General features: G+C 38.7%; 1 protein-coding gene across 5 annotated transcripts in view; it reads right to left on the minus strand.

Annotated features, from left to right (window-relative positions):
* Positions 1 to 3,073: 3,073 nt before the first annotated feature.
* The window catches only part of RanBPM (Ran-binding protein M), a 44,364-nt gene continuing 20,451 nt past the window's right edge, over positions 3,074 to 26,986 (minus strand). The window contains exons 2-13 of one of the 5 annotated variants that reach the window (XM_076125636.1): positions 20,652 to 20,717; positions 14,371 to 14,535; positions 12,869 to 13,059; positions 12,275 to 12,459; positions 11,741 to 11,853; positions 11,192 to 11,343; positions 10,809 to 10,917; positions 10,317 to 10,403; positions 8,428 to 8,505; positions 5,940 to 6,055; positions 5,620 to 5,731; positions 3,074 to 5,304 (exon numbers count right to left, since the gene is read on the minus strand). In XM_076125636.1, the coding sequence (XP_075981751.1) occupies positions 5,171 to 5,304; positions 5,620 to 5,731; positions 5,940 to 6,055; positions 8,428 to 8,505; positions 10,317 to 10,403; positions 10,809 to 10,917; positions 11,192 to 11,343; positions 11,741 to 11,853; positions 12,275 to 12,459; positions 12,869 to 13,059; positions 14,371 to 14,535; positions 20,652 to 20,717 (1,508 nt within the window). In that variant the 3' untranslated portion in view covers positions 3,074 to 5,170. Of the gene's footprint in view, positions 5,305 to 5,619; positions 5,732 to 5,939; positions 6,059 to 8,427; positions 8,506 to 10,316; positions 10,404 to 10,808; positions 10,918 to 11,191; positions 11,344 to 11,740; positions 11,854 to 12,274; positions 12,460 to 12,868; positions 13,060 to 14,370; positions 14,536 to 20,651; positions 20,718 to 26,986 lie in introns of all 5 variants that reach the window. The other 4 variants (XM_076125635.1, XM_076125640.1, XM_076125639.1 and 1 more) reach the window with 4 other exon arrangements.

Genomic DNA, 26,986 nt, shown 5'->3' on the forward strand with positions numbered 1-26,986 from the left:
TCGGTTGGATGTGAAGATCCCTATACCGTAATGTTAAGGGACTTAATTCTCAAAAAGAATTTCTAACAGTTTAAACTATATTATGAAAGCTCCATATTAAAGCACAGAATTTTCTGGAAATTGTATACCTACTTATAACTAATTGTTGTAAGCGATAGGTAAGGTAGTAACCACTACTTATACCAACAGACCACCAGGGCCATAGTCCAGTTACGATGGTTTTATTTGCTACACTTTGCAAATATTTGCATGATCTACAGTAAAATAGCTTTTTAACTCAACTTATACTAGTATACTTTTTGTTAAGCACATAGGTAAATACATAGTAGGTAAAGGTTTTTGTTATAGACTAGTTAACTCACGTCAGAATTTGAATTGCAAAAATTTAATCTACATAGGCATAATCTTTACATTCTTTATAGTAATGGAAGCAATAATAGTCCATTCAATAAAAAGTCTTCCTTAAAATATACTATTAGATAATCGGATCTCAAGATCTAGAATGACTCTTGTTTTTTGCTATAGGTGTTTAGGAAATCTAGACTAAAAAGTACCTATTAAGTTATTATGTATTAAATAAAAAATCTGCTTTACTTGGCGGTCATTCACACACTTGTTTTTATATCGATTGGACTTTGCACCGATAGTTCAAGGACCTTTGAAATTATTTTGCTAATATAAACCAACCAAAAATCAGTATTTTAGCGAATCGCGGAATTCGCGGTTTATGGATCTCCGGCAAGACTGTTGAAAGGTTAAAGGTGGTTAAATAGATCATTATAGTGAGAATATAAATACTTCTAATGTTTAAGACCAAATAAATTTTATCCAGTGATATTTTATTATTATTATAAAAGTTACTTGAGTTTTCTGTTTTTCTAAAATACCTCTGTCTATCTAATATTCCGGTAGAAGATTTTATAGTTGAAGTCTGGACCTGTAAATGCATCAAAGATCAGCATAACAAAAAGCTTTTAACTGCTTCCTGGAAAATGCTCTTATCGGCATGTAGCTATAAAAATACCAGAGTACATTGTAGAAACATTAAAGAAAAAAATTAACGTTGACATTTTCCTCATCGTCATTTTGACCGGTTTTATCAGAACCAGTTAGAACATAAATTAGAAATAACCATCGTTCGGAGGGCCTCCCTCTGTTCCCTCTGCAATTTTTACAATTAACATAATTTTTCAATGACTCGTTATTTTCAGGCTTTGTTATAAATTCGTTATTCGTAATTCCTATTTCCATATCGATGTAATATTTCAATATTAGGAATTTTAATGATCCGGAAATCGATGTTCTCTTTAAACTTCCGGAGTTGTATTAGACAGATTTACGGTCCGAACTTTGAACTTTGCATCGGTATAAGTAGGTATATAAATTGTAATAATAGGTACCTATTCCAAATTGTTTTTGAACGCATTTCTTAAGGGCATGCAAAGTCCCCAACCATGGCCAGCACGGTGAATTCAAAGCCTTTCCTCTTCTATATTTCGGGAGAAGACGCTTGCTCAGCAGTGGGCAAAAAATCCTTCTACGTATGGAATAGACGCACCCTTCAATACACTGAACCGATCGCACCGGAAAATTTACAGGACAATTTTCTATACTTCATACATACACACGCAAATGCGCTTGAGCCTATATCAATTTGCAATATATTTACGGTTTGGTTGCTTATTACTAGCAGTAAATAAAATAGTTTAAATCATGGCCATGGTATGGCAATTAAAAGGTGCGACCTTTGACTAGAAATGTGACCTAGAATTTTCCAACTGTGTAACAGTGACAAGGGGTCAAAAATCACTCCGCAGGTTTCGTGCAAAGAAACCAGTCAATCAGTTAATTAACCAGTCTTTTTGGACTTTAGACTTCAACGGTTCTTAGATAACACCCGTTATCCTTTCTACTTATCTGATAAAAAGCAGCTCATCGATTTAATTAGATAAACTAGCTAGAAAAGTTGTTTTCAATCTGATGACCCGTTTTTTGTCTCATTCAATATGAACTTTGGATCTTGCAGGCAGCAAAGCGTACTTTTTTCTTTCCTTTTTAAAAACAAACAACCAACAAACACACAGACCTACAAGCGCCCACAACTGTTTGTGGTCTGCATAAACATTTATTCAAAGTAGGAATCGAACCCACAACCTCCCGAGAGTGTTAGTGACTTAGCAACCACTTTACCCACTGATGCACAGAGTTCGCCACAGGTATTATGGTCTGAAGCAGTGGGTACTAAAGTCTTTAACTCCAAAAGTTCCAGTCCATTTTCCTGCCTATTGTAGACATGTCCATATTAATTAATTTGCAATTTACAGGCAACAAAACGAATACGAATTGATCAATTAATTTGACTACGAATTGGTCCCTTTGCAAAACTTAATCAGCTGCTACAGGAAAATAACAATTTAATAAAACTTATCTTTACGTAAAATGTCACCACATTTAATACTAGGCATTTATCTACTCAAATATGATAACATGGCTTAGTCGCAAGGCATGAACGATTCATAAGGCCGTATGTCAAGGTGTTTCGTTATTATATGTATTAGAAATAACTGGCATTTGTTTAACTGTGAAGGAAATCTCGCATATAATATAAGGGTGCATTTCAATTGGTGGTTAGCGCCCGCATGCTAGGTAGGATAGGGAGTCCCCGAATGCTTTGCATCGACCGAGGATATAATTTCTATTTTATTTAAAAGACGACTCTCGCACTATGAGTTGCTTTTGCGTCTCGAGGCCTTTTGCAAACATACAAACAACACAAACATAAAGTAGCACAGATAATCACACAGAGAATTGTCCCGTGTGGGAATCGAACCCAGGACCTCCCGACGTAATGGTAGTGGCGTGACGACTATTACCATTGTGCCACGGAGTTATCGGTTTACTGATGCCATTGCTCATTAGACTTATCAACCAATGAAAATGCGCCCTTACAGTTCCTTCAGTTTTGAAGGAATGCTATGCCTCTAGACCTCATTTAAAAGCCCTTACACAGCAAGCCTACTACAGGCCTAGTAGTAATAATAGGTTTTAAGGGTAAAAAATCAAAGTCAGTTGAGCGGTTTAAACATAATATATTATTAAAAAAGAAAACAATACGATATAAGAACGATATTGTAGACTGAACTTTACACAACATATTACACGAGGCGGCGCGCGGCGACACGTGTCGATTGTATGTACACACCCTTATATTATTGATACATACGCAGTAACATTAATATTTGAGTTAATTACACACACACTTACACACAATACAGACAGCTACAGAACAAGTACACAATACAAATAGTTCAAGTAGAAAACATATTCTTTTAAAATCAAAATAGCATAGAAACCAGTCACATTGATCAATATAAGATTAATATTTCAATATTAAGTAATCAACCTTAAACAGATCATAGTATCTTTTTAATTTTCGTATATATCTACGGATACATCCGTATACGTAGTTACGTATAAACCCGTGCACGCATACATTACGGGCTTATGAATCACTTGTGTATCATTAAGAACAAGACAATATAAGTGGTACAATGAAAGCACAACATTGTTAATTAATGTTCCATCACTTTCGATTAAGTTTGAAACTTTCTATGAGTGAAAAAGACAAAACACCTTCTAACCACATTTATGAGTCACACAGTTACAATAACCCCAATAGCATTATTTATGAAGAATTTCAAGTATTAAACTCTCAATTCTTAAAAAATACATGAGTAGTTATGAAAACGATAGTATTATATTGTGTATAAGTGTGTCTGTATGTTATATTTAGCCTCCCGCCGTCACTCAGTCGCTGCAGTCACTAGTGCACTCGGATCTCGAACACGGCGTCAGTTCAGACCGCAGCTATTGCAAGCCGTGGTTATTCTATATTAATATCTACAAGCTATGGGTTATCGCTAGAACTACTAGCTTTATACCGTTTAGAGGAGTATAACTGTACGAGATAGCCCTCGACCTATTTCGTGTATCTTATTCTTATGAGTTATAATTTTAAGTGAACTGTTTTCAGTCAGAATGTTCGACTCTGGATTCAAACACGATCTCGTGATTTGCAGTCGCATATATTTTTGTCGACAAATTCTACTAATTCCAGAAATTTGCTTTGCTTTTTTTTATTAAATTTCCGGCTGACATTTGGGTATGTCGTTGTCGGAGTATAAATGTCCTAAGGACAACTAACACAACCAAAGACATATTAAGGCGAGAGCATCCCTATATCGTTACACACTTCCTCCAAACAGACTAGTTGCCACAGACATCATGTACAGATTGTCTATGACATATTGCACGATCCAACTGCACTAGTAACAAAACAATTTCGTTACCTTATTATCTCTAAACTCTTCTCACGTTATATATCTCTATATTATAGTTATAGGTACCACTGTTGCTTACAGTCGTGAGTCTTAAAAAACACAGTTTTAGTCCAGTTTCAACTAAAACTAACCAACCTGTACATCGCACGAACAATCGATTATAAACAAAAAATCGATATAAAAAAATATTTGTTGATAATAATCGACTTTCGCGTCGATCGTCGAGTCGAATCGATACGTCGACACGGGTTAAAATGTACAAGAAAAAAATATAAAAAAAACATATATCAGCAACAGGGTCCCTCGATACGATTACCTCGTTTATATTCTATAACGATATATTCTACGACGCCGGTGACAATATACAGAGCGTCCGACACAGTACGGCTACGTTCGAATCGAACTCGATCGTCTCACAACGTCCGTATCGTCGCACTCGTCGCGGAGCACACGGTTACATATTCGATAATATTACACGTCATATTTATCACTTCATAAATATAAAAATGCTCGAGGGGCGAAGCGGCGGTCGGACCGCGGGCGAGCTCCCGAGCTTAACGCGGCTCGGGCCGGGGAGGAAAAATGGCAGTTTGGAACGATCGCTCGGTTCGCTCGGCGCGGGACGGCGCGTCCGATGCTAGATCGCGACTCGAGGACCTCGCATAGATACGATCTAAATAAAAGACGTTCGACAGAAGTTCCCGGCGACCCTCGATTCAAATGACAGACGGTGAGGAGCGCCGACCGCGGGCGGAGCGCGGGCGACGCAGGCGCGGGCCCGGGCGGCGCGCGGGCGCGGCGACAGCGGCGGCGACGGAGGCAGCACGGCATCAGCGGCGCAGCAGCGCGGGCAGGTCGGCGAAGGCGCAGGCGCCCAGGCCGCCGCGCGACATGCGCCGCAGCAGCTCGCGCGAGTGCGACACGCACGCCTCCACCGGGGAGATCCACTTCATGCCCTGCGCCTCTGTGGACGACACACATACACACATCAGTACACTCCACACCGCACGGTCCGTCTGAATCTACGAGCCACACGAGCGCGAGGCAGCACCTCTCTCGCCCCACCAGCGAGTTTCCCCCGGGCCCCACCACACGCTGTGAGCGCACCACCCTCGCAAGCACACAATATCATTTATCAAGGAAAAGATATACGTGCGAACACGCACTTAAAATTCGTGCAATTCACGCATACTAGGTAACTTAATATTACAAAAATAGCTAAAACATGTTCCTTTCAACCAAACAAACTGAACTGACTACAAATCAAATAGTAACGTACCGAGTATAGCGGAGTTGAGCGCCTCGCAGACGGCCTCGCGACGCACGGGCTCTAGCTGCCAGCCCACGGGACTGTCCCACGGGTTACTGTACGCCAACAGACTGAACGCATCCTGCACAACAATAACACACTGATTTTATAATACAGTTCAAAAACATTTACTTGTATCCGCGGAACAAAAATATTCTCTTCTAATAAAAAATGCATGCAGATTAAACCACATCAACATCGAATTTTCGCTACATTGCAAACATTACCAAATCTCCATTATTCACAGGTATTTCTTATAACATTAAGTTAGTTAAATTGTAGTTCCTCACCTCGAGCATGGACTTGACGAACTGGTCCTGCTGCAGCTTCTGGCTCATGGCGTACAGCTCGCGGCCGAACGACAGCATGCGCTCCACTGACGCGCGCGCCCCGCACCCGCCGTCGCCTTCTAGTAGCAAGCCGCAATGGTCAGGGTACAGGGCGGAAGTAACGCCGTGCTTGTGGCGGAGGGACTTAGGACACGTTTGAAATGACAAACTGGCGATAGAAATATTACTGTCGTTCACCTCGCCAATTGTTTGAACTACTTTATTAAAATGTTGAGAACAGTTGAATTGGAAAAAAATATGTAATCAAGATAAAAAAGCGAGAATCAGCTATCGAAGTTTGAAATGAAATTGCATTTAATAGTCTTATTCACTACCAGTAGTTTCATCCAGATTAAATTGAATGTCAATCTTTATAATGCAGGAAATATTTTGAGGACCACTAGAGTTAAAATCCTAAGTCCCTTTACCATAATAGTATATACAGATTAGTAATTAGACTAGAACTAGAAAATAAAATGATTAAACAAACGTTGATATCGCACCGAAAAAGGTCATGGAGCGAACAGAAATTAATTGAAAATCAGTGCTTTGGAGGTCAAAATAAATCGTGTTTTGTGGTCAAAACCTCGTGTGATAGGTACCGAGTACCCATGCATGTATCCCCTTGAATATAATGTATATAACATAGTATATATAATAATATAGTAGAGTATATAAGAAGCGTTACTCCTGTCATGCTAACATTTGTTGTCGCACACCATCCCTGCTCCCCCTCCCTCCCCCCTCTTACATGCCATGGTACATGCAACACTCCACTACATAAAATTTACTTGTTACGTTTTACATGCGTATTTCAACTTAATTTACAAATAGAAATGTCACAATATGAACAAGAAAATGTAATTCGTAAGAATGTTTAGAACCCTTCCCGAAGAAAGACAGAACTTTACTTATGTTTTAATTTGTTTAGCTCTTAAAGTATTTCAAACAAATTAGAAAAGAACTAACTAGGACTCCAAACAGTCCGGCCACTTACATAGTATTTCGAACAGAAATACATTACAAATAGCATCGTTCAAGTTTGTGTTTCTGGAAACTTTTAAACTTCTAACGTACACCTCCCTTTATATTACGGGCGCGTATACGTGCGTATTTTCCTATTATTAATTTCCCATAACCTTAAGATTCCCATTACAGTATTCATCAGTTAATATAAGATATTTGTAAATTAATTTGAAAATAACCAACAAAATAATAGTAATACTACAAACGGTACTTACAGTTTGTCCAAGGTAAGGATACACAACATCATAGTAACAACTACCCACCTCGACGTCTCCGCTACGCTACCACTGATACCAGTTAGTACGAGTGCAGAGTTGTAGAAAATATCTAGTTAACTACTGCATAGTTCGTTGTTATGTCTATTCATCGCTTCTAATCACACAAAATACAGCCGTAAGTAAGACTATTGCTATTTGAATTTTATAACCACTCTTAAGTACCATGCATTGCCACTTTGCTGTGTATCATAGCGAATGAAATACTCTTGCATACCATAATATAATATTGAATGATGTAACTACATTCAGTCTTTATAAGGTATTTTTTTGAAAGCCTGTTTCGTTATAGTATTTCTGGTAGAAATCAATTCTTCTGATCGTCAATTCTTGCAGTCCAATCAATTGAGTCATGTTGGAAGGAGTAAAAAGCATTTGCCGGCAAAGTCGTTTTAATTTCAAGTGTAGGAAACAGAAAATATTGAATAATCAGCTGTAATTTCATGTTCAATAAGAAGAATGATGAATAGACAAATTACAACGACGGAACCAAAAGCCCAAAACATTTTCTACAACACATCAAGTGACCAGTGCAAAGGTGTAAAGTTAAAGCTCAAAGATCTAAAGTCGTAGTACTAGCTGTAAACAAACATCTATACAAGGAAGACGTCAAGCGGAGAGGGTGAACAACTGGGGACATTGCCATTGAACACGAGTGCTGCTGCCAATGAGGGTGGCTGTACAGTCCAAGCGATGAGACCAAGCCACGCTCTGGTTCCTACCAAGCTTTTGAGACCAACAATAGCCAATTAACACCAACCATAGCAATTATATTCATTTAAACCATTTTGAATGAACGCATATTTCCTCAAATGGTACGGTTTGATTTTTTGGTGTTTAAATGACTTTTATTGGTCTCAAAATTGTAATCAGACGGACATATTTGTCCAACCTAACTATGCAACAATGATGTTCGGTTGTTGACAGCTCGGTGACTCGTAACAGTTGCTCAGGGGACAAAACAAGACCAATTCAGAGACAGCTGATCACAAAACCGTGGCACCTAAACAGTCTTATTTCAGTGAGAAGGAGACAACGCTATACACGCTGTAAAGCGCTGTCTCTTTTTCAGACTGTAAATGAGACTGTATGGTCCCGGCCAGGTGTAAGGAACCAGAGCAGGAGATGAGAGAGTCGGCGGTACCCACCCGCGAGGTAGTCGGGCATGAGCGCGGCGATGCTGGCCGTGACGCCGGGCATCCCCTTGACCAGCGGCAGGCGCGCACCTACAAGCACACGCGCGTCACGTCACCCCCCCCTCACTCGCACAATGCCATAGCGTGCCCGGAGATGCAACTTGCGTTCGTGACTTTTATAGATTGAAAGGCTCGGATTACTGAAGAAACTATGTAGCTCAGATCACTTAGCACTTAGCGCCAGTCGTGTTCCATACTCTCCCAAACTGTCGTTACTTGCAAAAAGACTAGACGTGTTGGCCTCTTATCAACTGAAATTATTTGTGACACGATGACTAGTGTAAGACACTTTTAGTGTGAACAGAAACAGAAGCTAAGATTCTTTGCAAGGGATCATTGAACTACGCAGCTTATTTTTAAACGCAATCACCTTCCATCGAACTTTTTCGTGAAATCCTTGTTTGTTTCCCGAAATTACTGTTAAAAGAAGATTTTCAACACAACTTGCATCTCTCAATAAATCTTATCATGCGTAAGCAATGACTCACGCGAACTAAACCCAACTAAACGAAATAAAATAAACCATAATATGCTCTCCAGTGCCGATGAGTGAAATCTGACTCTAAATGCAATGTTACATGAATTTGTTAGTAAAAAAAAGCCAATTTAAAATCGACTAACACATGCTTATTACTAAATGTGTTCACACCCACACTTTAGTATCAAAAATGTTCCTTATTAAAGTATAAAATTTCTTCAGGGTAGTATATCAATGTGGATGTTTCTTAACATAACAAAGTATCTTGTTATGTTCTTCCAATCGTGATCATGCATTTTACCAAAAATACTTTAAAAATTTTGTATTTATCCACCGTGCCCTATGTACTTAAAATTATTTGATACCAATTGCACCTCTTACCATTACATGTTTAGGCAAAAAGAAAATTGTTAACATATTAATATAAGCGTAATTTAGAGCTAGAACTATTTGCTTCTAACACCGTAACTTAAAACCACTAAATTACATACTAATTTAACTAGTGCAATAGCTTAGAAATATCTATTTAAACCAATTTTATAACGGGATGGGATGGCATTGATCAACATCCGTAAAGGCAGGCACACATGACCGGTATCTTCCGTCAGTGTGCACCCACTCTTATTACCATAGACACCATAGATAAGTTTATAATCTATGTTAATTATGAACTAGCCCATTATGTACATCATGCAAAACTAAATAAACTAGCGAATAATAATAAAAATGATAAATGTCACTAAATAAATAATAATAATGAATGATTATGGTGTGCAAATAATAATATAAACTTCAATAATAATAAAACATATTAAATTAATTAGGTACATAAAATTAATATCATATTTGTATTATATTTTACGTAAAATTTCATAATTAGATAAAGATTTTTATGTGTTTGCCAATTTGGGTATAAAACAAAATTTATAGATTCATATTATAATAAAATACTTCGTACATCGTTATAACGAACACAATATGATGATTTCCCTTATTCGAAAAACAATTATAACCCAGTAAAAATAAACAGCACAAAATTATATTATGTCTAGGATTCGAACCTATAAGATTTAAAACACGATAACAGAAAAACGACAAAATAATTTCCTTTTTCAATATAATATATCAAAAACTCCAATATATGATAAACACTGGGCAAATCTGACCAATTTCGTAGTAGCACTGCTCAGTCGACAGTCAAATAACTTCTTTCCTTTAGAAGTAATGACAAATAATGTATGAAAATTCTATTTTCTCTCGTTGATTTTCGCTTAGCGCTGTACCTTTACTCCTTAATCCTTAATTAACGTATATTAATTACTGTTGATATTGTTTTTATTCTATAGTATGTATAAATATATACCTGCGTGTGCCCCATTGGTGTGTGGTGGAGGCGACATGTCGACGTCACAGTCGTGCGGCCGACTCTCCTCTATCGTTTCTGTCACACCTGCAATAAAGAAAACCAATACACTTTTATATACACACTATACCATATATTAAACATCATGGAATACAAGAATACTCCGGCAAGAAATAAGTACTTTACGATAATAATTTTAAGTAATGTTTCCCAATAAATTGTCTGTATTTTACACGTTTTACTTATTGGTAAAGCTAGCTGACCACAGCTAGTTTAGATTACGAAGAACTTTTTTATATCGCTTAAGCTAAGTTAATCCAAATATTGCCTAACGTGCACGTGCACGTGTAGGTAACAAGCGTGCACGCATTTAATAATCAACGGTTTTTAGATTTACTTGCTAGTTTAACTTAACATTAACACAATTTTGCACAGCATAGTTGAATTTCTAATATATTTAAGAGTAGTTTGTTCATATTGTTGTGCATGTACCGTTGGTGTGCTTGTCGGTGCTGTGTCCGTTGGCGGAGGGCGCGCGGCTGGTGTGCGAGATCACGGACGTCGCCACGCCGTTGCTGCCCGCGCCCTTCTCGCCGCAGATCTATACACACAGGGCAACGCGGGTTAAAACATATCGTTACATTACATTCTTATTATGATCAGTTATGTCTAACTTTCTCATACAGAAGATTATTAAATCCGGTATCGATAGTACATTGTTGCGCATGAAATCATTCGTTAAGTACACCTAGATTTATCCTCTTACACTATAGTAGCAGAAAAGGCATAGCAGTAGTCAGTGTGACACTGGTCACCGCGACAAAACCAGTCTAAGTTTGGTTTCTTGGTTGTTATGATGTGGTAGTAGTGTATACCTCCGAGTCGGAGCCGTTGACCATCTCGACGAACTGGCGGTACTTGAGCAGGAACAGCAGGTCGAGGTCTCGCTCCAGCAGGCCGGGGTACAGCACGCGCGTCAGCTCGATCGCCTCGCCGATGCGCCCCGACACCACCAGCTTCGACACTCCTGCCGAACACATAACACGACTGTTACTTAATATCCTCACGACAGGTTTACGTGTTATAAGTGCAGTACACAAGTATGCGCAATACAAGTCAAACAATCTGCTTAATAAAATTATTGTCTTTAACTCGTTTGAACGGTAAGAAGAAGAAGAATTCTGTCACAAAAAAAACTACCAAAGAATAAGTAATTTTTTTGTTGCAAAAATTTGTTAAATTGACTTTCGAAATAAACAAAATTAAATAAATACTACACGATTTTATTTGGAGACGCTTCATAGGAATAACAGCCAATCGAAAGTAACAGTTGAACGTTTAAAAGGCACCATTAATAGTCCAAAACTAATAAGAACAATGTTACATGATGTGTGAAGTGTGTGTTGAAGGTAGAGAGTACAAACTTTGTCTATTTTTAATGGAGGCGATATCCTCGTCGATGGGTTGTCCGGTGGCGCGCGAGAACGCCTGCGCCGTGCTGCAGTACCCGTGGTGCACCAGGTACGTCGATACCATCCTGTAACGTTACATACATACGTGTCACAATACAGTACAACATACAGGTAATTGTTACTTACGATAACAGTCATCAAACTACATGAAAAACCTTTTAATAGCTTGACCAACCTTGACAGTGGTCGACAAAATGTTACACCACATCTAACAGAGAAAAGTACTAAAGCAAGCGGAAGGATACTTCTCGTCTTCCCAATCTCTAATCTCAAATGATAGTTTAAAACGCCGTAGACGGATGGAACATAGGAAGAATAGGATTGCGTAAACATATAATATAATGCTATCCATCTTTTACAAGAAACTTGGAATAGACAATCGAAACACATCACATTTGCGCACAGCGGCAAAAGTGCTAAACAGACTCGAGACTTAGCATTATAAGTCCACTTTGAACACTAAATGACGAAGTAGTGCTATTATACCTGTGTAAAACCTGCTGCCACTGTCCCTGGTCATCAGGCAGGGGGAACTCGTCGATAGCGAGTCTGGTGCGCGCTCGGAGCTCACGCAGCATGTCCTCTATGTCGAACACGAAGGGCTGCTGGCCGAAGTTCGCGTCCACCACCTCGCCGGGCGTCTGGAGACCCACTGTCGGGTATAAGTTTGGCTGGAAAGTATAAATCACAGTTTAATAAGTGACTGCTTGTTACGTGTTCAATAGTCACCTGATACATGAGCACAATACTTTTGTGATTTCCGTTTCGTAACTAATGCGGCAGAGAAAACAAAATATGGTTAGTTAACAACAAAAATATTAGTATAAAATGATGTCCTCCTTAATCCTTCGATTGCAGGACTAAAGTTGCCCTTGTGTTGAAGTCATATTTACAGTTTTGGTGGAGTAGTCCAAATAGAGTAGTGTTAAAGCAAGTTATGGAGAAGATTCCATGATTATTCGCTGGTTGGGGTCTTCTGCTAAGAAACGAACTAAATGGTTTTGTTGAATAACCAACAAAAGGATGGTATGACTAGATACATAAAACAATCTTTCTCTGAAAACTGGTCCTATCAATTACCGGTAGTCCTCTGAAAGCGATTCCTAAATGGTGTCCGTTCTTTGTGTAGAAGCATGTGTTGTCGACGAGGTTGACGCCGCAGCCGATGACGTCACCGGTGGTGAAGGTGGGCCCGTAAGGCTGGCCGGTGCCTGACGAGCAGAACGAGTGGCCGTCGTCGCCATGGTAACCGTATGAGTGTTTGTCCCAGCCTGCAACCACGGTGAAGAACTTTTTGATTTCATACCTTCGAATTTGTTATTGCTTGATCGGCTGAGAGGAAGTCATAAAAATGATTAGTAATAGTCAATATACAAAGGTCAAAAATTGCTTGTATTATACTTATTTAGAACCATGATTAATTTTACTTAACATAATATGGTCTATCTATAAAATTACACTGCTAGTGGTTGAAATAGCAAATAAATGATATTCCCACGATTTTAATTTCTATAGCAGATACTGCATCTTAAACCCAAAGGTCGTGACATTTCGTCATTAACTATACCTACAACATCACCTCAGAAACTGCAGGTAGTTAAACCAAATGCAACGATGCATAAAACTGACAAAAATAAACGTTACCGTGCACTTTTCTTACTGACTTTATACCTGACATTTGTATCATGAGTCAGTATATAACTACCTGCTTTCAACTAATCAAAGGAGGTGGAAAATATACATAAAATAACACACACATTTTAGGTTTCATTAATTCCGCATTTGTCGTGCGGTTAGTGGTCAACCTAGGGTCAAAGTTGTTCAAGCCGCCCGAAGGCTTTTGACATGGCTTAACGACCGTTGACAACAACCGAGACCGGCTTTTTGCGCGTGTCCTCCGAAACACGGAGACGCGTAGTTCAAATACCACTACACGGCCACCCATCTACGGAACGTCCGCGCTAAGGTTGCTTAACCTACTAATGAGTGCAGCTAGCCTCGAGCACAGAGACAAAGAACACGACCTACTATCCCTTTGGTTCACTAGCAGGTAGACAAATGCAGTAAATAAATCCAGTAAGTATTGGACTGACGCCAAACAGACTCATCCTAGGTTGAGATTTAGTCTAAACTTGGCTGTGTTGCGACAGTTCTTCCGGGAAGTATTTTAAACTTTATGACTGATTTACTGAAAAACTTTTGATAGACGTTGAGGAAATGTTTTATGTTGATGCAGTAACTCGGAACTACTGAGTATGCATGAAAAATAATGGATACCGCAATCCAAATTGGAAAACCGATGGAAGATCGAATGATGGAAGCTTCGACTGCCATGAAATTTAACTTATACCTTATCTGCCTTCAACATAAACGTCTCGTAAGTTTACTCCCATAAACTTTGTTGAACGTTTCGTATAATTGATTAACTAAATTAATTCCTCAAAAAGCTTACGCCATTCCATTTTTATTAGTAAGGTGACTTCGCCTTCGTTCATTTATAGACTGAGAAAAGGTGTTGTGTATATGGAATCTGTATAAACAGAAATCGAGCGCTTTGATCCTTCTTTGCCCGTTGTTCTTACCAGGTAATCTGTTCATATTAACGCCGTGAGCCGATAGTCCGATGCCCATGTACCCGTCGCGGCCCTTGGACACGATGCGCACCTCGAAGTAGTAGAGGCCGCACGCCGCCGGGATGGGGTGCGTCGCGCGCACGCTCGCCGCGTCCTTGTGTGTTTTGCCATGACCTGCACAACCAACCACAACGCATTATAGATTGATAGCTAGAATTTGCACTATTTCATACAGCAAGGTGAGTAGGTATAATAGGATCTTATTTAGGTCCCTTCACACATAAGGCAACGGTTTATTCAGTCTGAAAAGGGCTATTTACCTTATCATCTTACAATTAACTAAACGAAACATTACAATGTTTGATTAAAAGCATCGACCTATGTGTTAGTTAAATGAATCTAGTTTTACTAAAACATTTTGGAGACCTTAGTTAAGTTGCTTTGTGTGTGAATTATTTTAGTTAGAATTCTGGTGATGTCTTAAAATATTATAATGTATAGAGAAACAATATACATAAACAAATAAGAGTTAGGAATAGAAAAGGGTTGTGAGTTGGATAATTACACAAGGAACTGACTACAATAAACAGTATAGATATGTGTTAGTTTTCGACGTTCACAAGCATAAATTAATAGACTCCGGTATTCCTCTGTCATCTTTTAGGTCTTACTTTGACTAAAAATCGCTCTACTTGTTAGTATCAAACATCAAAATAATTAGTTAAGAAAAGTTGTTCCAAAAGCCTACTCAACCAAGGCCTAAACTATATAATATATTAAATTCTACAGGAGGACTTATTTACCCTAAATGTTTTTACATTTTGAGATGACGCACTGAAAGATAGCATCGAATACTTTGGTGCATTACATTTTGAAGATATACTGCACAGCAACAAAATATAGTACCCTCAACTGCTTGTACGGATGGCAACAACCAATCAATACTCCAACAAATATCGACATTGTACGTTAAACCTCGTTTAACATAGAACTGCCCAGTGCCCAATGCCCTTGAGGCTCTCATTGTGGGACTACAAAGTATAACATAATAAAACCGAGGCTGTTTCGTCATAACCTGTTCTACTGAAACACGAAGGTCCCAAAATGAACAAAAACTAATCTCCAAGTCATTCTAGTTTCCTCTTACGAAACGCATATTTTATCGAAGGAATAGGTAATTGTGTATCAATGTCAATCAAGCTTTGTTTCGATAAGCATATTTTTCAGTTCAGAGAATGAAGGAGCCTGTCAGTGTCCATATACATATTTTGACCACGGCACCACAATCGACACATTAAATCATGATTTCAATAGATAAATTAACACGATATTATCATGTTAAACAAAGTTTTAGTGGCATACTCTATCGCAATGACCACCGAGACAGTAAAAGCAGTTCAGTAATTTATCGTCGTCTACACTACTATAAAATCTGCAGCAAAATATTTGCGTACCATCAATTCAGTATAACGTTTACATCATTGAAACCGTCTGTTAAAGATAATTAAATTGTAAGCAAATATCCTGAACGAGAGCCAAATACTCGCCAACTGGACGAATTTCATATCGAGGCCAATGGAGAATGTTAACGACCTCCATTTACAAAAAGTAAACACCATTTATATGCAACACCATGAATTTATGGGACGTGCAAACCGCGTAGCGTGGTCACCAACAATACAAGCGCTTGACAATACAAAACGACGCGTATTGTTTTAAGAATAGAGTTAAAATTCCTATAGTATCAATGTGTCTGTGGTCACTAACAAAACAAACTAGAACAGTTCAGAATGACACATATACTGAGCGATATAAGGGTGATATTTGTTTGCATGTGGTCGAAAAAACGATTAGTCTATCACAAGGCCAAACACTTGAAACGATACATTATACATTGGCATAGCACGTTGGCCGCCAACACACCAACACGCCAACGTTTGACAACAAACACGTGCAACAATGGCGCGGAACAATTTATGTTGATGACGAAGTAGTTTCATACGCTCACGACTCCTATAACTCGGCCATCGATACGCACTTGAGATTTCACATAAAAACTGGTTTGGACTCGCGCTACATTTTTTTCAGCTATCGTTACCGATACCAGCTAAGGGAGCTGTTAAAAAGTCACATTATAAAAGAAAAACATTTACATTTGCTAAAAAGACATTCGCGTGCGTCACCAGATTTTCGAATGACGGCAGCATTTTTAATTTCTACGTCAAAATTCAGAATATTTTACGCAAAACAGCTGTGAGGAGCAGAAACACTTAACATTCCTGCAAAATGCAAGTTGACTGCGATATTTACTAATAAGCTAAATATCAAACAATGATATAAATAGTATGCAAATTAGTGTCAAATCGAAAAGACAAATAGTAAAACGGTTACGAGACCTGAATGCTATAATTATCTGTATGTTATCAGACACGAAACCCGATAGCACACATACAGACACATAGTCACACACAAACAGTAACATTCGCATAATACCACAAGTCACAACTAGACTGACCGACAAGTGGGCTAATCTTAATTTTCTATTAAACCGAGAGGTCAAAACATTTTCACACGCAATGAGAGTAATATAGAGAAACTATATTGAGCCTAGTTACTCCATAAGTAACTAGTTGATTATACTAATTAGTATTTCAGCAACGTCGAGAAAAATCCAAGATTGTAGAAGATAAAAGAACAACCTGGTTTAGACAACAATATATGCCATGGCATTCAAAATCCTGAATTCTTCTAACAATCATGTAAATATAAATATATTACTTAGCGAGAAGTGAGTATTCTTAGTCTTCAGAGAGAATATCAGCGATGTTACAAAAAGGACAAAGAGATAAGCAATTACTCGAGAACCATAAATACAACTCTAAACCAGGAGCCTGTAATCATCTAAATTGAGTAGCAAGTAGCAACTCCGTCACAGTCATTAAACAAGTAATATCGAAACAAAAGCGATTTCGAGCTTCATCTGCCTCGCTCCCGGTTCTTCGAATCCCTGCCCATATATTCCCTGGTCGGGCGGCCAATCAGGTCGCCTGTGAGGCGCGCGCACACACCCGCACTACTGCGCGTACGCAGCACAACAACAGGTTAACGAACCGCCACGTGTTTACACAACAACGTAGATAAAACTGTTGGGTTTGTGTGGGACGAGGTTTATTGCTGCTTCCACTGAGATGTTTGGAGGACCGTATAAATGTTTTATAAAGTTCTTCAATTGCTTTTTATTAGATTCTACTGTCCAGTGCTTAAAAGCATTCCTGGTGATATGATTCACAAGGATCATCGAGAGCATCTGCCAGGACAGATTGCACTTGACAGTAAGTGTGACATACTTTATGGATCCCCACCACTATCAGCAAAAAGAGAATGACTCGAGTACCGGTAAATTTGTCCACCTGAAAAACCGCTAATTTTAGCATGTCAATAACAGAATTAAGCGTAAATTTTATGAGTAAACAAACTTGCTATCTACGTACAAACTGGGTAGAATTAAACTCTTGCGTACAAAGGATAAAATTATATGAATCAACCTGCTAACTAATTCAAAGTTAACGTAAATATGCAGTTTCTTTGTCTGCGCTAAACAAAGGCACAAATAAATGCACAAAGCGTTCAGAATCAATAGAGCATTACCTTCGAAGCTACAATCAAATCAAATGGAATAATGCATCACTGAGCCAACCCACTGAAGTGCTTGAACCACAAAGAACAATCGTATTGATATAAAATCAACTTTAATATAAATCAACCCTCCCAGTGCCCACGACTGATCAGGCTGTCACGCTAATTTTCAAGTCCCATACTCATATTTGCCTATTCCTAACATTTAAATTTTTATCATCCTAACATTAAATCATATATTTTTTCGTAAAAACGATAAAGTAAACAAGAAACATAAAAACAGTTGAACTGTAATCAACATTTTAATAGCATAAGTTATCAGTATTGCAAATTGTAAAAACAAAGGAAAAATGTACTGCAAGTTCAGGTCGATATCTTGAGTGAAACGCGTGCGTATTGGCAGAGGGCGAGCGGTGAGGCGGTGAGTCGACTACGCTCGGGATGGGAGCGCCTCGGACAGGCCAGTTCATCGGCCCGGACGACGATCCTGCCCGCAATCTTGACCTTCGATAACTTACCAACAGTTGACTCTACCAATAATTACACTAGGTTCATTAAAGACTGGATAGATTACTACGACATTCAGTCTGCAAATCTTAATCCGAAATGAATTGCCAAACAAAGGAATTCGTGAAAGAATCGACTTGGAAAGTAGAGTTCGCCAACTTTAAGAGAAAGCTTGCGATTTGCTATTATTGTGGACTTTGACTTTTTAAACTAAAGGGGACCGAAAACCGAAATAACCGTGTGTGATATTAAAGCAACATTAGCACAGGATTACTAACGAGCGATCATTAAGGGCCCGATGCTATCGTATCTCGACAGCCGTGTTTGGTAGTGGGTGGCAAGCGAAGTTGGTGCGTTGGCGCTCGCCCAGCGCTGATACCGTCAAACATTCGACAAATGTCAAGGCGTACGCCGAGGTCGACACACTCGCGACACCACCGAGAACACACAGTCACACCACTATCGCAACACGTTTTAAAACAATCGAACAATACCTACCCGACACAATAAACAAAGTCTACGAATCTAATTAACGATGTTTTTGCGCCGATCTACATAAAATGTTGAATAAACATTTATATCGAGTGTCCGATGTCTGCGACTAAATATTAAAGCAACGACCGATGTCGCATGAACGGTCTGCACCAATAATATATCACGTAATGATACACTGTCTGTCCACCTAACTGCGGTACCATTTCTAAATGTTGTAAAAGCTTTTCCTGGAACTCTATTTCCTAGCATCGTAGTTTCTTTATGAAACTACGTTGTCCCGTATAAGTATCTTTGAAACGTTGAATCAGTTTAGTCGGTGTTGCAATAGCGACGATCTGAGGTCGCATTATGTCTCGTTCTATTTAACTATGTAGGCCACACGTAATTGTAAATCTGAGCAGTGGACCGCCAACACGCAGTGGCGTCGTCACTCGTCGTTGGCAGGAACAATGGAACGAAACTAGGGAAAAATAGCTCGCGTCCGCGCGATGTATGGACAAAATTAGCCGCAATCGTTAGTGGACCGTTGCCCTCGGTGCAGGTGCACGGCGTCCTGTGTAACGCACGCCTGACTCACGCCTGCGTGTGCGAGATAATGTTCGCGTCCGTGACTCACTCGGTAGATTAAGACATTCGCTTCCCGGAGCCCCGGAGCCCGGCGCACGCATCCAACACACATCAACGCCAGGAGGACTATCCACCATCGACATTGTGCGTCTTATCTCAATGTTTATGAGCCAATAAGCCATTAGCGAAGATACAACTGTTGTTACAGAGCAGCCGCGTGCGCAAACTTGTTAATTTATCGACGATAAATAATAACGCTTACGGGCCCACTAATGCGCTACGTGATTCTACTTGCCGAGTAGGAAATTTACATATTTGAAAAATATGTTGAACAACTGTAAAATGTACACATAGAACACGCGTCAACAAACAAACATATCTGCGACAGGAAATAGTAAATAACGCTGACATAACTGAACTAGACGCCTTTAACAACACAACGGTATTATTGGACAACAATGTTAAAAACACAATGACAGTAAAAAACAATAAATATGCAAACAATCGTGCAAATAGTTTTGTTAAATAACTAATCAACTACAAATAACAAGCAAAAACTAGTGAATTAGAAAATAGAGCAGGCTGTATAAATAAACACAGAGGTGGTGAAATACACAGCGTAGATATAAATGAGCTAATGCGACGCAATTGTGTTAGAGTGGAGATTTCTATAGCGTGAGAGTAATGTGGAGAGGCCGACACGTGCTCTGTGCTGTGCGGCTCGTACGAGCCTCGATCGAGCTAAACGTTAAGAGAACGGTGCAAGCGGCAAAGTGCCACCCGACTAACGTGCGACGTTTGACGAGAGACAAAGCACATGTCGCCGCGACACTAGAAGAAAAGCATACAGAGAGATTTAGAGACAGTCGAGACGCACACGTCGAGATGTTACAGTACACACAATGACGGTGTCGGCGCACCGTTGCTAACAAACAGCTAACGGGCCGCGCATGCACTCCGCGCGGTTCCACGCCCGGCGCGCTGCGAACGACCTCAACTACTTTGTAAACACGTCCAACGTATCGCCACTGTTTATTAGCAAGATGCGCGTTACATATATTATTTGTATGTATGTGTTGACGTACGATACATCCAGAGGCGTAAGTGGAGGTAGGGCAGGTGGGGTCGGCGGCCCGGGCCCTGCGTCCCACCTTACAACAAATAGAGAAAACATCCATGTCCATTAAATCGAACCACAGTCGGACCCCATACACACCACTTACGCTTCTGGCTGCTCGGCGATGCTAGCGAGGTCTATGTCTGCGAGCGAGGCCGGACGCCGCAGCCGGTGCTACCGCGCGTGTTATACACAGACGACGGACCGCCGGCGGGCGCCGCGTGCCCACCGCCAATGGATGCGTGCGCTTACAACACGTCATGCAATGTCCTGACTACCCACACGAGCGTTAAGAGCATAGTGGTGCAATGGAGCCGAATATTCTCTATGCTATTTTACTTCTAGTTAACACTATGATTATATGCTAAGACTTAACAATGAGTAGTCTACTAGAACACAAACAATGTCAAAATTGAAATGGTATTTGAAGGTCGTGAAAGAAATTTCCAGCTCTAAGGTATCGATTACGTAAGAGCGCGTACACATAATGGCTTGATAGAAATGAAGGTCTCCTCCTCGTCAGTTGCTACTAATATTCCACTGGAAATTTCTAGGTAACATACGTCTACAAGATATAAGTACTTTAAGATCTTAATTAATTCCCAGGATGTAGTGTAACTAACAAGTACATTAAACGTTTATTTGTTTGACAAAGGAAGTAAATACTATAAAATATCGCAAAGCAAACGATCAAAGGGCAATATGGGTGTATTATCGAGTCAGTTATCAAGTTAATGCTATGTCTACTGCAGTTTTTCCTCAATCATATCGTTTGCAGCATCATTTACGTACACGCAAACCACTTTACTACGGATGCACAAACGTAAGTTAATACATAAAATATCGCAGAGCAAATTTTATTAAAAAATAAATATTGCATATTATTAAAACTACTGAAAAAGCAGACAATGATACCGTAAATAAATAATGATAGCTTAAGAAATCATTAGTACTGATTTAGCCTTATTACCGACATAATCATTGTCAAGGTTGGAAAAATAACGTGCAATGAAAAACCATTCAATCGATCGCCATAAACGTCAATGATATACGCAAATGCAATAAAAAAAGCAAAGGTATATAAGTGACGTTGTTGTTACTAATAATAAACAAAGTAACAAATTGGCTACAATACACGAAGCTAAGGAATCCCTATATTCTCCTGCCATCAAGGGAGAGTATCGAGGCAGACACAAAATAATAAAAAAGTAAACATGGAGCGTCGAAAGGCAAAGGTATTTCAGTCCGGAGCCTGTCAATGGTGAAGGAAAAAGAATTAAAAATGTAAGAGTGCATGTAGGCACCGGTAGTAAAGTATGCGGCGTACAGAGTGGAAACAATTAGCGCGTGTAGCGGTTGCTATGCGGGCGGCGCGGGGCGGCGCGGCGGCCTCGCTTCCACCAGCCACATCCGAGCGATTACTTCAAATTAAATTAACTCCAACATGTTTCGACATAAATCCCTTACACTGCTTACACATCGGTTGGCTTGTGCACGCCATGGACGACTCTATCTTGTGATTAACATCGCCCACGTTAGATACGAGGGGCAGAAGATGGAGCGAGTGGCCAAAACAATCGACAGAACCAAAGTGATTTAGTAGATGACGGACGTCAATAGAAATGTACCAATTAGCACGAGCGAATCCAATTGCTTAATACCTTAAGACATGTAGGGATATCTTAGTTTTGACATAATATGACAAGATTAATTAATGCCGATTGCGTTCCAAGACCTATGTGTGTAGGTATACAAATAAATGTCATTCTAGTTGCCTTTTCTCATAGAAACAAGGCGCACTGTGAATTCGTGTTACGTAGGAGGTGCCGCTGAGCCTTGAGCGCCAGTTGGGTAAAGGGATTTTCGTGACTGAATTAATTTCTATAAATTATGGTAGAGTTGGAAGGAGTCACGTAATATTAGGATAATACGACAATACTGCTACTTACTAAATGTTAAGGCTAAATGATATTGTATTGATTTGAATTTAATTGACTTCAGTTGCATAATCTTGTTTACTTCGTGTACTACAGTTTAATTTCAATATATTTAGTTAAATGTTTCAACTCTATCTTAGGTGACAACTATTGTACTTCAAATTGATTATGACTATCCATTACATTGCTGTTTTGACGTTACGTGTTAATCACTATAATCTTAGAGTGCATACAATGTACAGCATAGCAGCTTTCGAATAGTTGTCAACTGAGATGCGTGGTAGCCCCCCAGGTTTAAAACAGTAACTTAATAAAAAATAAACATTGACACAAGTCATAAAACGTCAATTAAAATCATTAATAACAAGATTGTATAGATAACTTTAACGACATCGGCAAAACTGGTTCCGTTGTAACGAGCTATAAACTTATGAAATAATCACGTAATGTTACTTGTACCGGGGGAATCAACTCTGTACCCATAAATAAATGGATAATAAATATCTCTGTTATTCAAGAATTTGCGTATTTACCTGCTTATAGGATAGAACTTTTAAAAAGGCTAATTATCATTTTCTAATTACAATGCCTTAAAAGCAGTGCACAAGACAGCGAAAGATAAAAGAGGTAGGCCTTTGTTCGACAATGGAATGCAAAAAATAATAAAAAAAAGGAATCTTTACTAATGAAGATAAATAATTTGGTGCACTACAAACTACAAATAACTAAAAGAACTAACGCAACAAAGGAAATCAGTTTACTGCGTCAAAAATATATTCAGTAGAAATTGCGTCAACCCGTAACATTGAGGGGAAAATCGCATCACGCCATTCGTATGGAGCGCAGCTATCGGCCAGAACCATGGTGACCTGGTGACCCACTTCCCTCAATTGATCTCGTAAAGCTTGCGCGAACAGATAACCGCTGCAACTCTATGATTAAAACAAATATACTCTAGCTTTAAAACATTCGGAAACCCTGGTAATAGGGTTAGATTATTCAACTGATCCTGACCAGTGCATCCTGACTGAAACATTAAGCAATTGTTTGGACTAGAAAAAAATGATATCAAATCTCGTCATTCTTCATCTTCATTCTTTCCCATAAGACAAATAATGTGCCCCGTGTAATATTTAATCCCACAAAAACCTATCAAATGTTGCCAAGTTAACACTGTCAAACAGTAATCAGATCTCATGTCAGAGCCAAGTTTCTAGCCCTACTCCCCTATATTCGCGGCGAAAGACAATATGAATGCAACTTTAAAATTCAGAAGCTCCAATTTAGTTTCTGAAGCCTCAGCCATTACATGTCTAGAATCTAGAACAAGTGACAGTATCTTTTCCAATAGAGTAGGCACTAGACAGACTAAAGTAAAAAAGTCCTTCAGTTACGTTTATATATCTCGTTATAAACGGCTCGTGTGCGACTACTACGCACGTAACTAATGTAATAGGAGCAGAAACATCGCAATGCGGTTAGACAAATAACTTGATGCTCATTAATATTTCGATGGAAACACGAGCCAAAATCTATAAAGTCGTGTCTTTATTTGTCTGGGTTTATACAGTATATATGTTCAGCATAAATTAGTTTTAATAGCAACCTTTTAGGCAAGCTGTTGGACTATCAAGACGACGCTACATAGATTTCTGGTCAGCCTATAAAAAATACTTATTGATAAAATTGCGAAAAAAAGAATATAAATTTGTTGATCCTTTCAGAAAAGTTATTCGTGAAAAAAAACGCCATGAAACGGGGTTTGACCTAATCTAAAAACTAAAACCTTCTAACTTCCTCAAGATCTTAGCTATCCAACCAAACGCATAATACACTTGACAACACATTGATTACACTTCCAATACGCATAATCAGATAACTAGCAATTACAGAACCAATTAATATCAAGTCCAATAAAAGTGACGTCATAATTAATACATAATTGACATTTTCGGGTGTGTTTGATGGAGCATCATGTATACGTACGACCTTCCACCTTACAACACCCACTACATTTGTCACAACTTATGTATGCATAGACATTGTCTGACCTCTGCATCTTCACTAATGAGGATTGCTCAAACCATTTTTAACATTCTTCGTGTTATTTTTGTATGAATAGATAGTATTTGAACAAGAGACTTTTACTCCACTGATATTTTTGTTGCCCTTATCAAGAGCTTTCAGGTATTTAACATGAATGTGATAATTTTTATACTGTTCGTAAGAAACTTGGTAATAATTTGACTTGTTTTTATAGAGATAAACGAGTACACTTTTATAAAATCTGAAATTAGTTTGTCTAGTACACTACAATAATACATTGATCAATTCGGAAAACTTTTTCTCAAAGAGGCTATCCACTAGACTAATAAGCATCCAAAACTGCAGTTCTAAAATACAATACATAATTATTGTTGCAAACTTTCGCTGACATTCTCGAAGGCTACACAGGCGGCTACACAACATCATAACCATTTAGCTAACGACCGCTTAATGTTACTTTCCATTATTGTTCGCTGCACTCCGTATCACTTTTTATGTTTCCTAGGAAACAGGGCTACTAATGTCTGGCGCAGAACAAAGATGATAGTTAAGTTTAATATGGCGAATGCGTTTTATGAGCAAAATGTGCAGCGAAATATTCTTATTACGGGACACTAAATGGAATTCATTACAAGAGATTAGTTATGGCCAGTTTCTCAGCTTCTGAATATCTTATCTGCTAGGTAAAATGATAGCAAAATTAAATGTGCAACTGTATCATCTGATAAGCTATCTGATACTTATCCAGAAGTGGTGAGATCGGGACCTTCATATTTTTTTCTTCAAGTTCACAGATGATGATGATCAGAAGTTTATCACTGCTCAAGAGCACGGAATAGAATGATTGGCGTAAACAAAACAATGGGTTAGTATTGTGTACCTTTCTTTAGTCACGCAATGTTATCAGTTTTTTTCTGATAGGAAATTCCTAATCGGAGTATAGTCAAAACTATAATAATTCAAGGATTTGTTTCACTTAAATGTAACAGCGCTGACCATTGAGGAAAAGGGTGAGAAAAAAACCGTCCGTTAATAATATTTGATTCAGATGTCGTTTACATAGCAAACAATAACGATAAAACTGCTTAAAGAGAATTCGTAGATAACAAAATAAATAATAATAAAGTTAAATAAACAATGTCTTACAATTATCGATTAACCACAGTCGATCACATTATACACAGCTACTGATTACGCAATTACGTCACAAAGCTGATGTAATCTTTCACTCTTTTATTTCATAAATTAAACAGTAACTATACTTTTATCAGAGACGAAGAAATCGCTCAATAACTTGTACATTAGGAGAGCAGTTTCTTGCACTTCTCAGTTTCATAATTTCTAAATAACTACCAGGTGGCTTATCAGATGAAATTTTGACCGTTGTTTTTATATACTTGTTGTCACTTAATTCAGCAGATAGGTTAACTAACACATTCTTTGACTATAAGACTAGCTCAGAACAGAATCTCTTGTAGGTTTAACGGCAAACAGTAAAGGAATATGTCCCGATATGACATCGGCTTTACGATGTATGACATAAGTAGTTGTGACATAATGGCCAGCTGTTTATAGCACTGTAATTCACACTTTAACGTCTACGAGATATCAACACCTGTATCACACTGCGGAAATAGAGCTTTAACAGTTATAACGTGGTGGAATGAGTGCGAAAATGAAGTTTATAGTAAATCAAAACTGCTATGAAACCAATTTACTAATAGAGGGAGAATTTTGTAAGTTTGGGTATATATCCTCTCTGAAACTACTGAATGTGGATCATAAAATAGTTTGCAAGACAAGGATCTTTTCTGTTGGACTCAGGGAGAATTTCATGCTGGAGACCACCTCACTGGTCAGGAGAGGAATGAATACTACTTAACGTATACCAAAATATGGATTAGCAAATAACTTAAACCCCAGGAAAGTCAGGACAAGCTCCTACTCTAATTTTAATATAGCTTTATTAGTATCGTGTTTATTAAAGTAAATAAGAAGGTAAATAAGGGGAGGTTCGTGAGCGGTACGCGTGGAGCTGGGACAAGCTTGTCGCCGTCAGTTTATTATGAGTCGGTGCCTCCGCTTGCGTGCTGCAATGATTGGCTCAACTCTTTACTTAGGAACCACGATTAAAAACAACTCGATAATGGAGCAAGTGTGTTAAAGAATAACCTAAATAAAAATATCGTTAGGAGTGCCCTAGGTCAGCTACTTGAAGTAATTTTGGTAGGAACGTAATTACTGTAATAATGCTCAAAGCATTACTTTTCGCCATTTTCCTCCTTACTGTTTTAATTGTATTTTAAACCTAAGAACAACT

Source organism: Anticarsia gemmatalis, chromosome 17 (assembly GCF_050436995.1).
Source record: "Anticarsia gemmatalis isolate Benzon Research Colony breed Stoneville strain chromosome 17, ilAntGemm2 primary, whole genome shotgun sequence".
Classification (NCBI taxonomy): Eukaryota; Metazoa; Arthropoda; class Insecta; order Lepidoptera; family Erebidae; genus Anticarsia; species Anticarsia gemmatalis.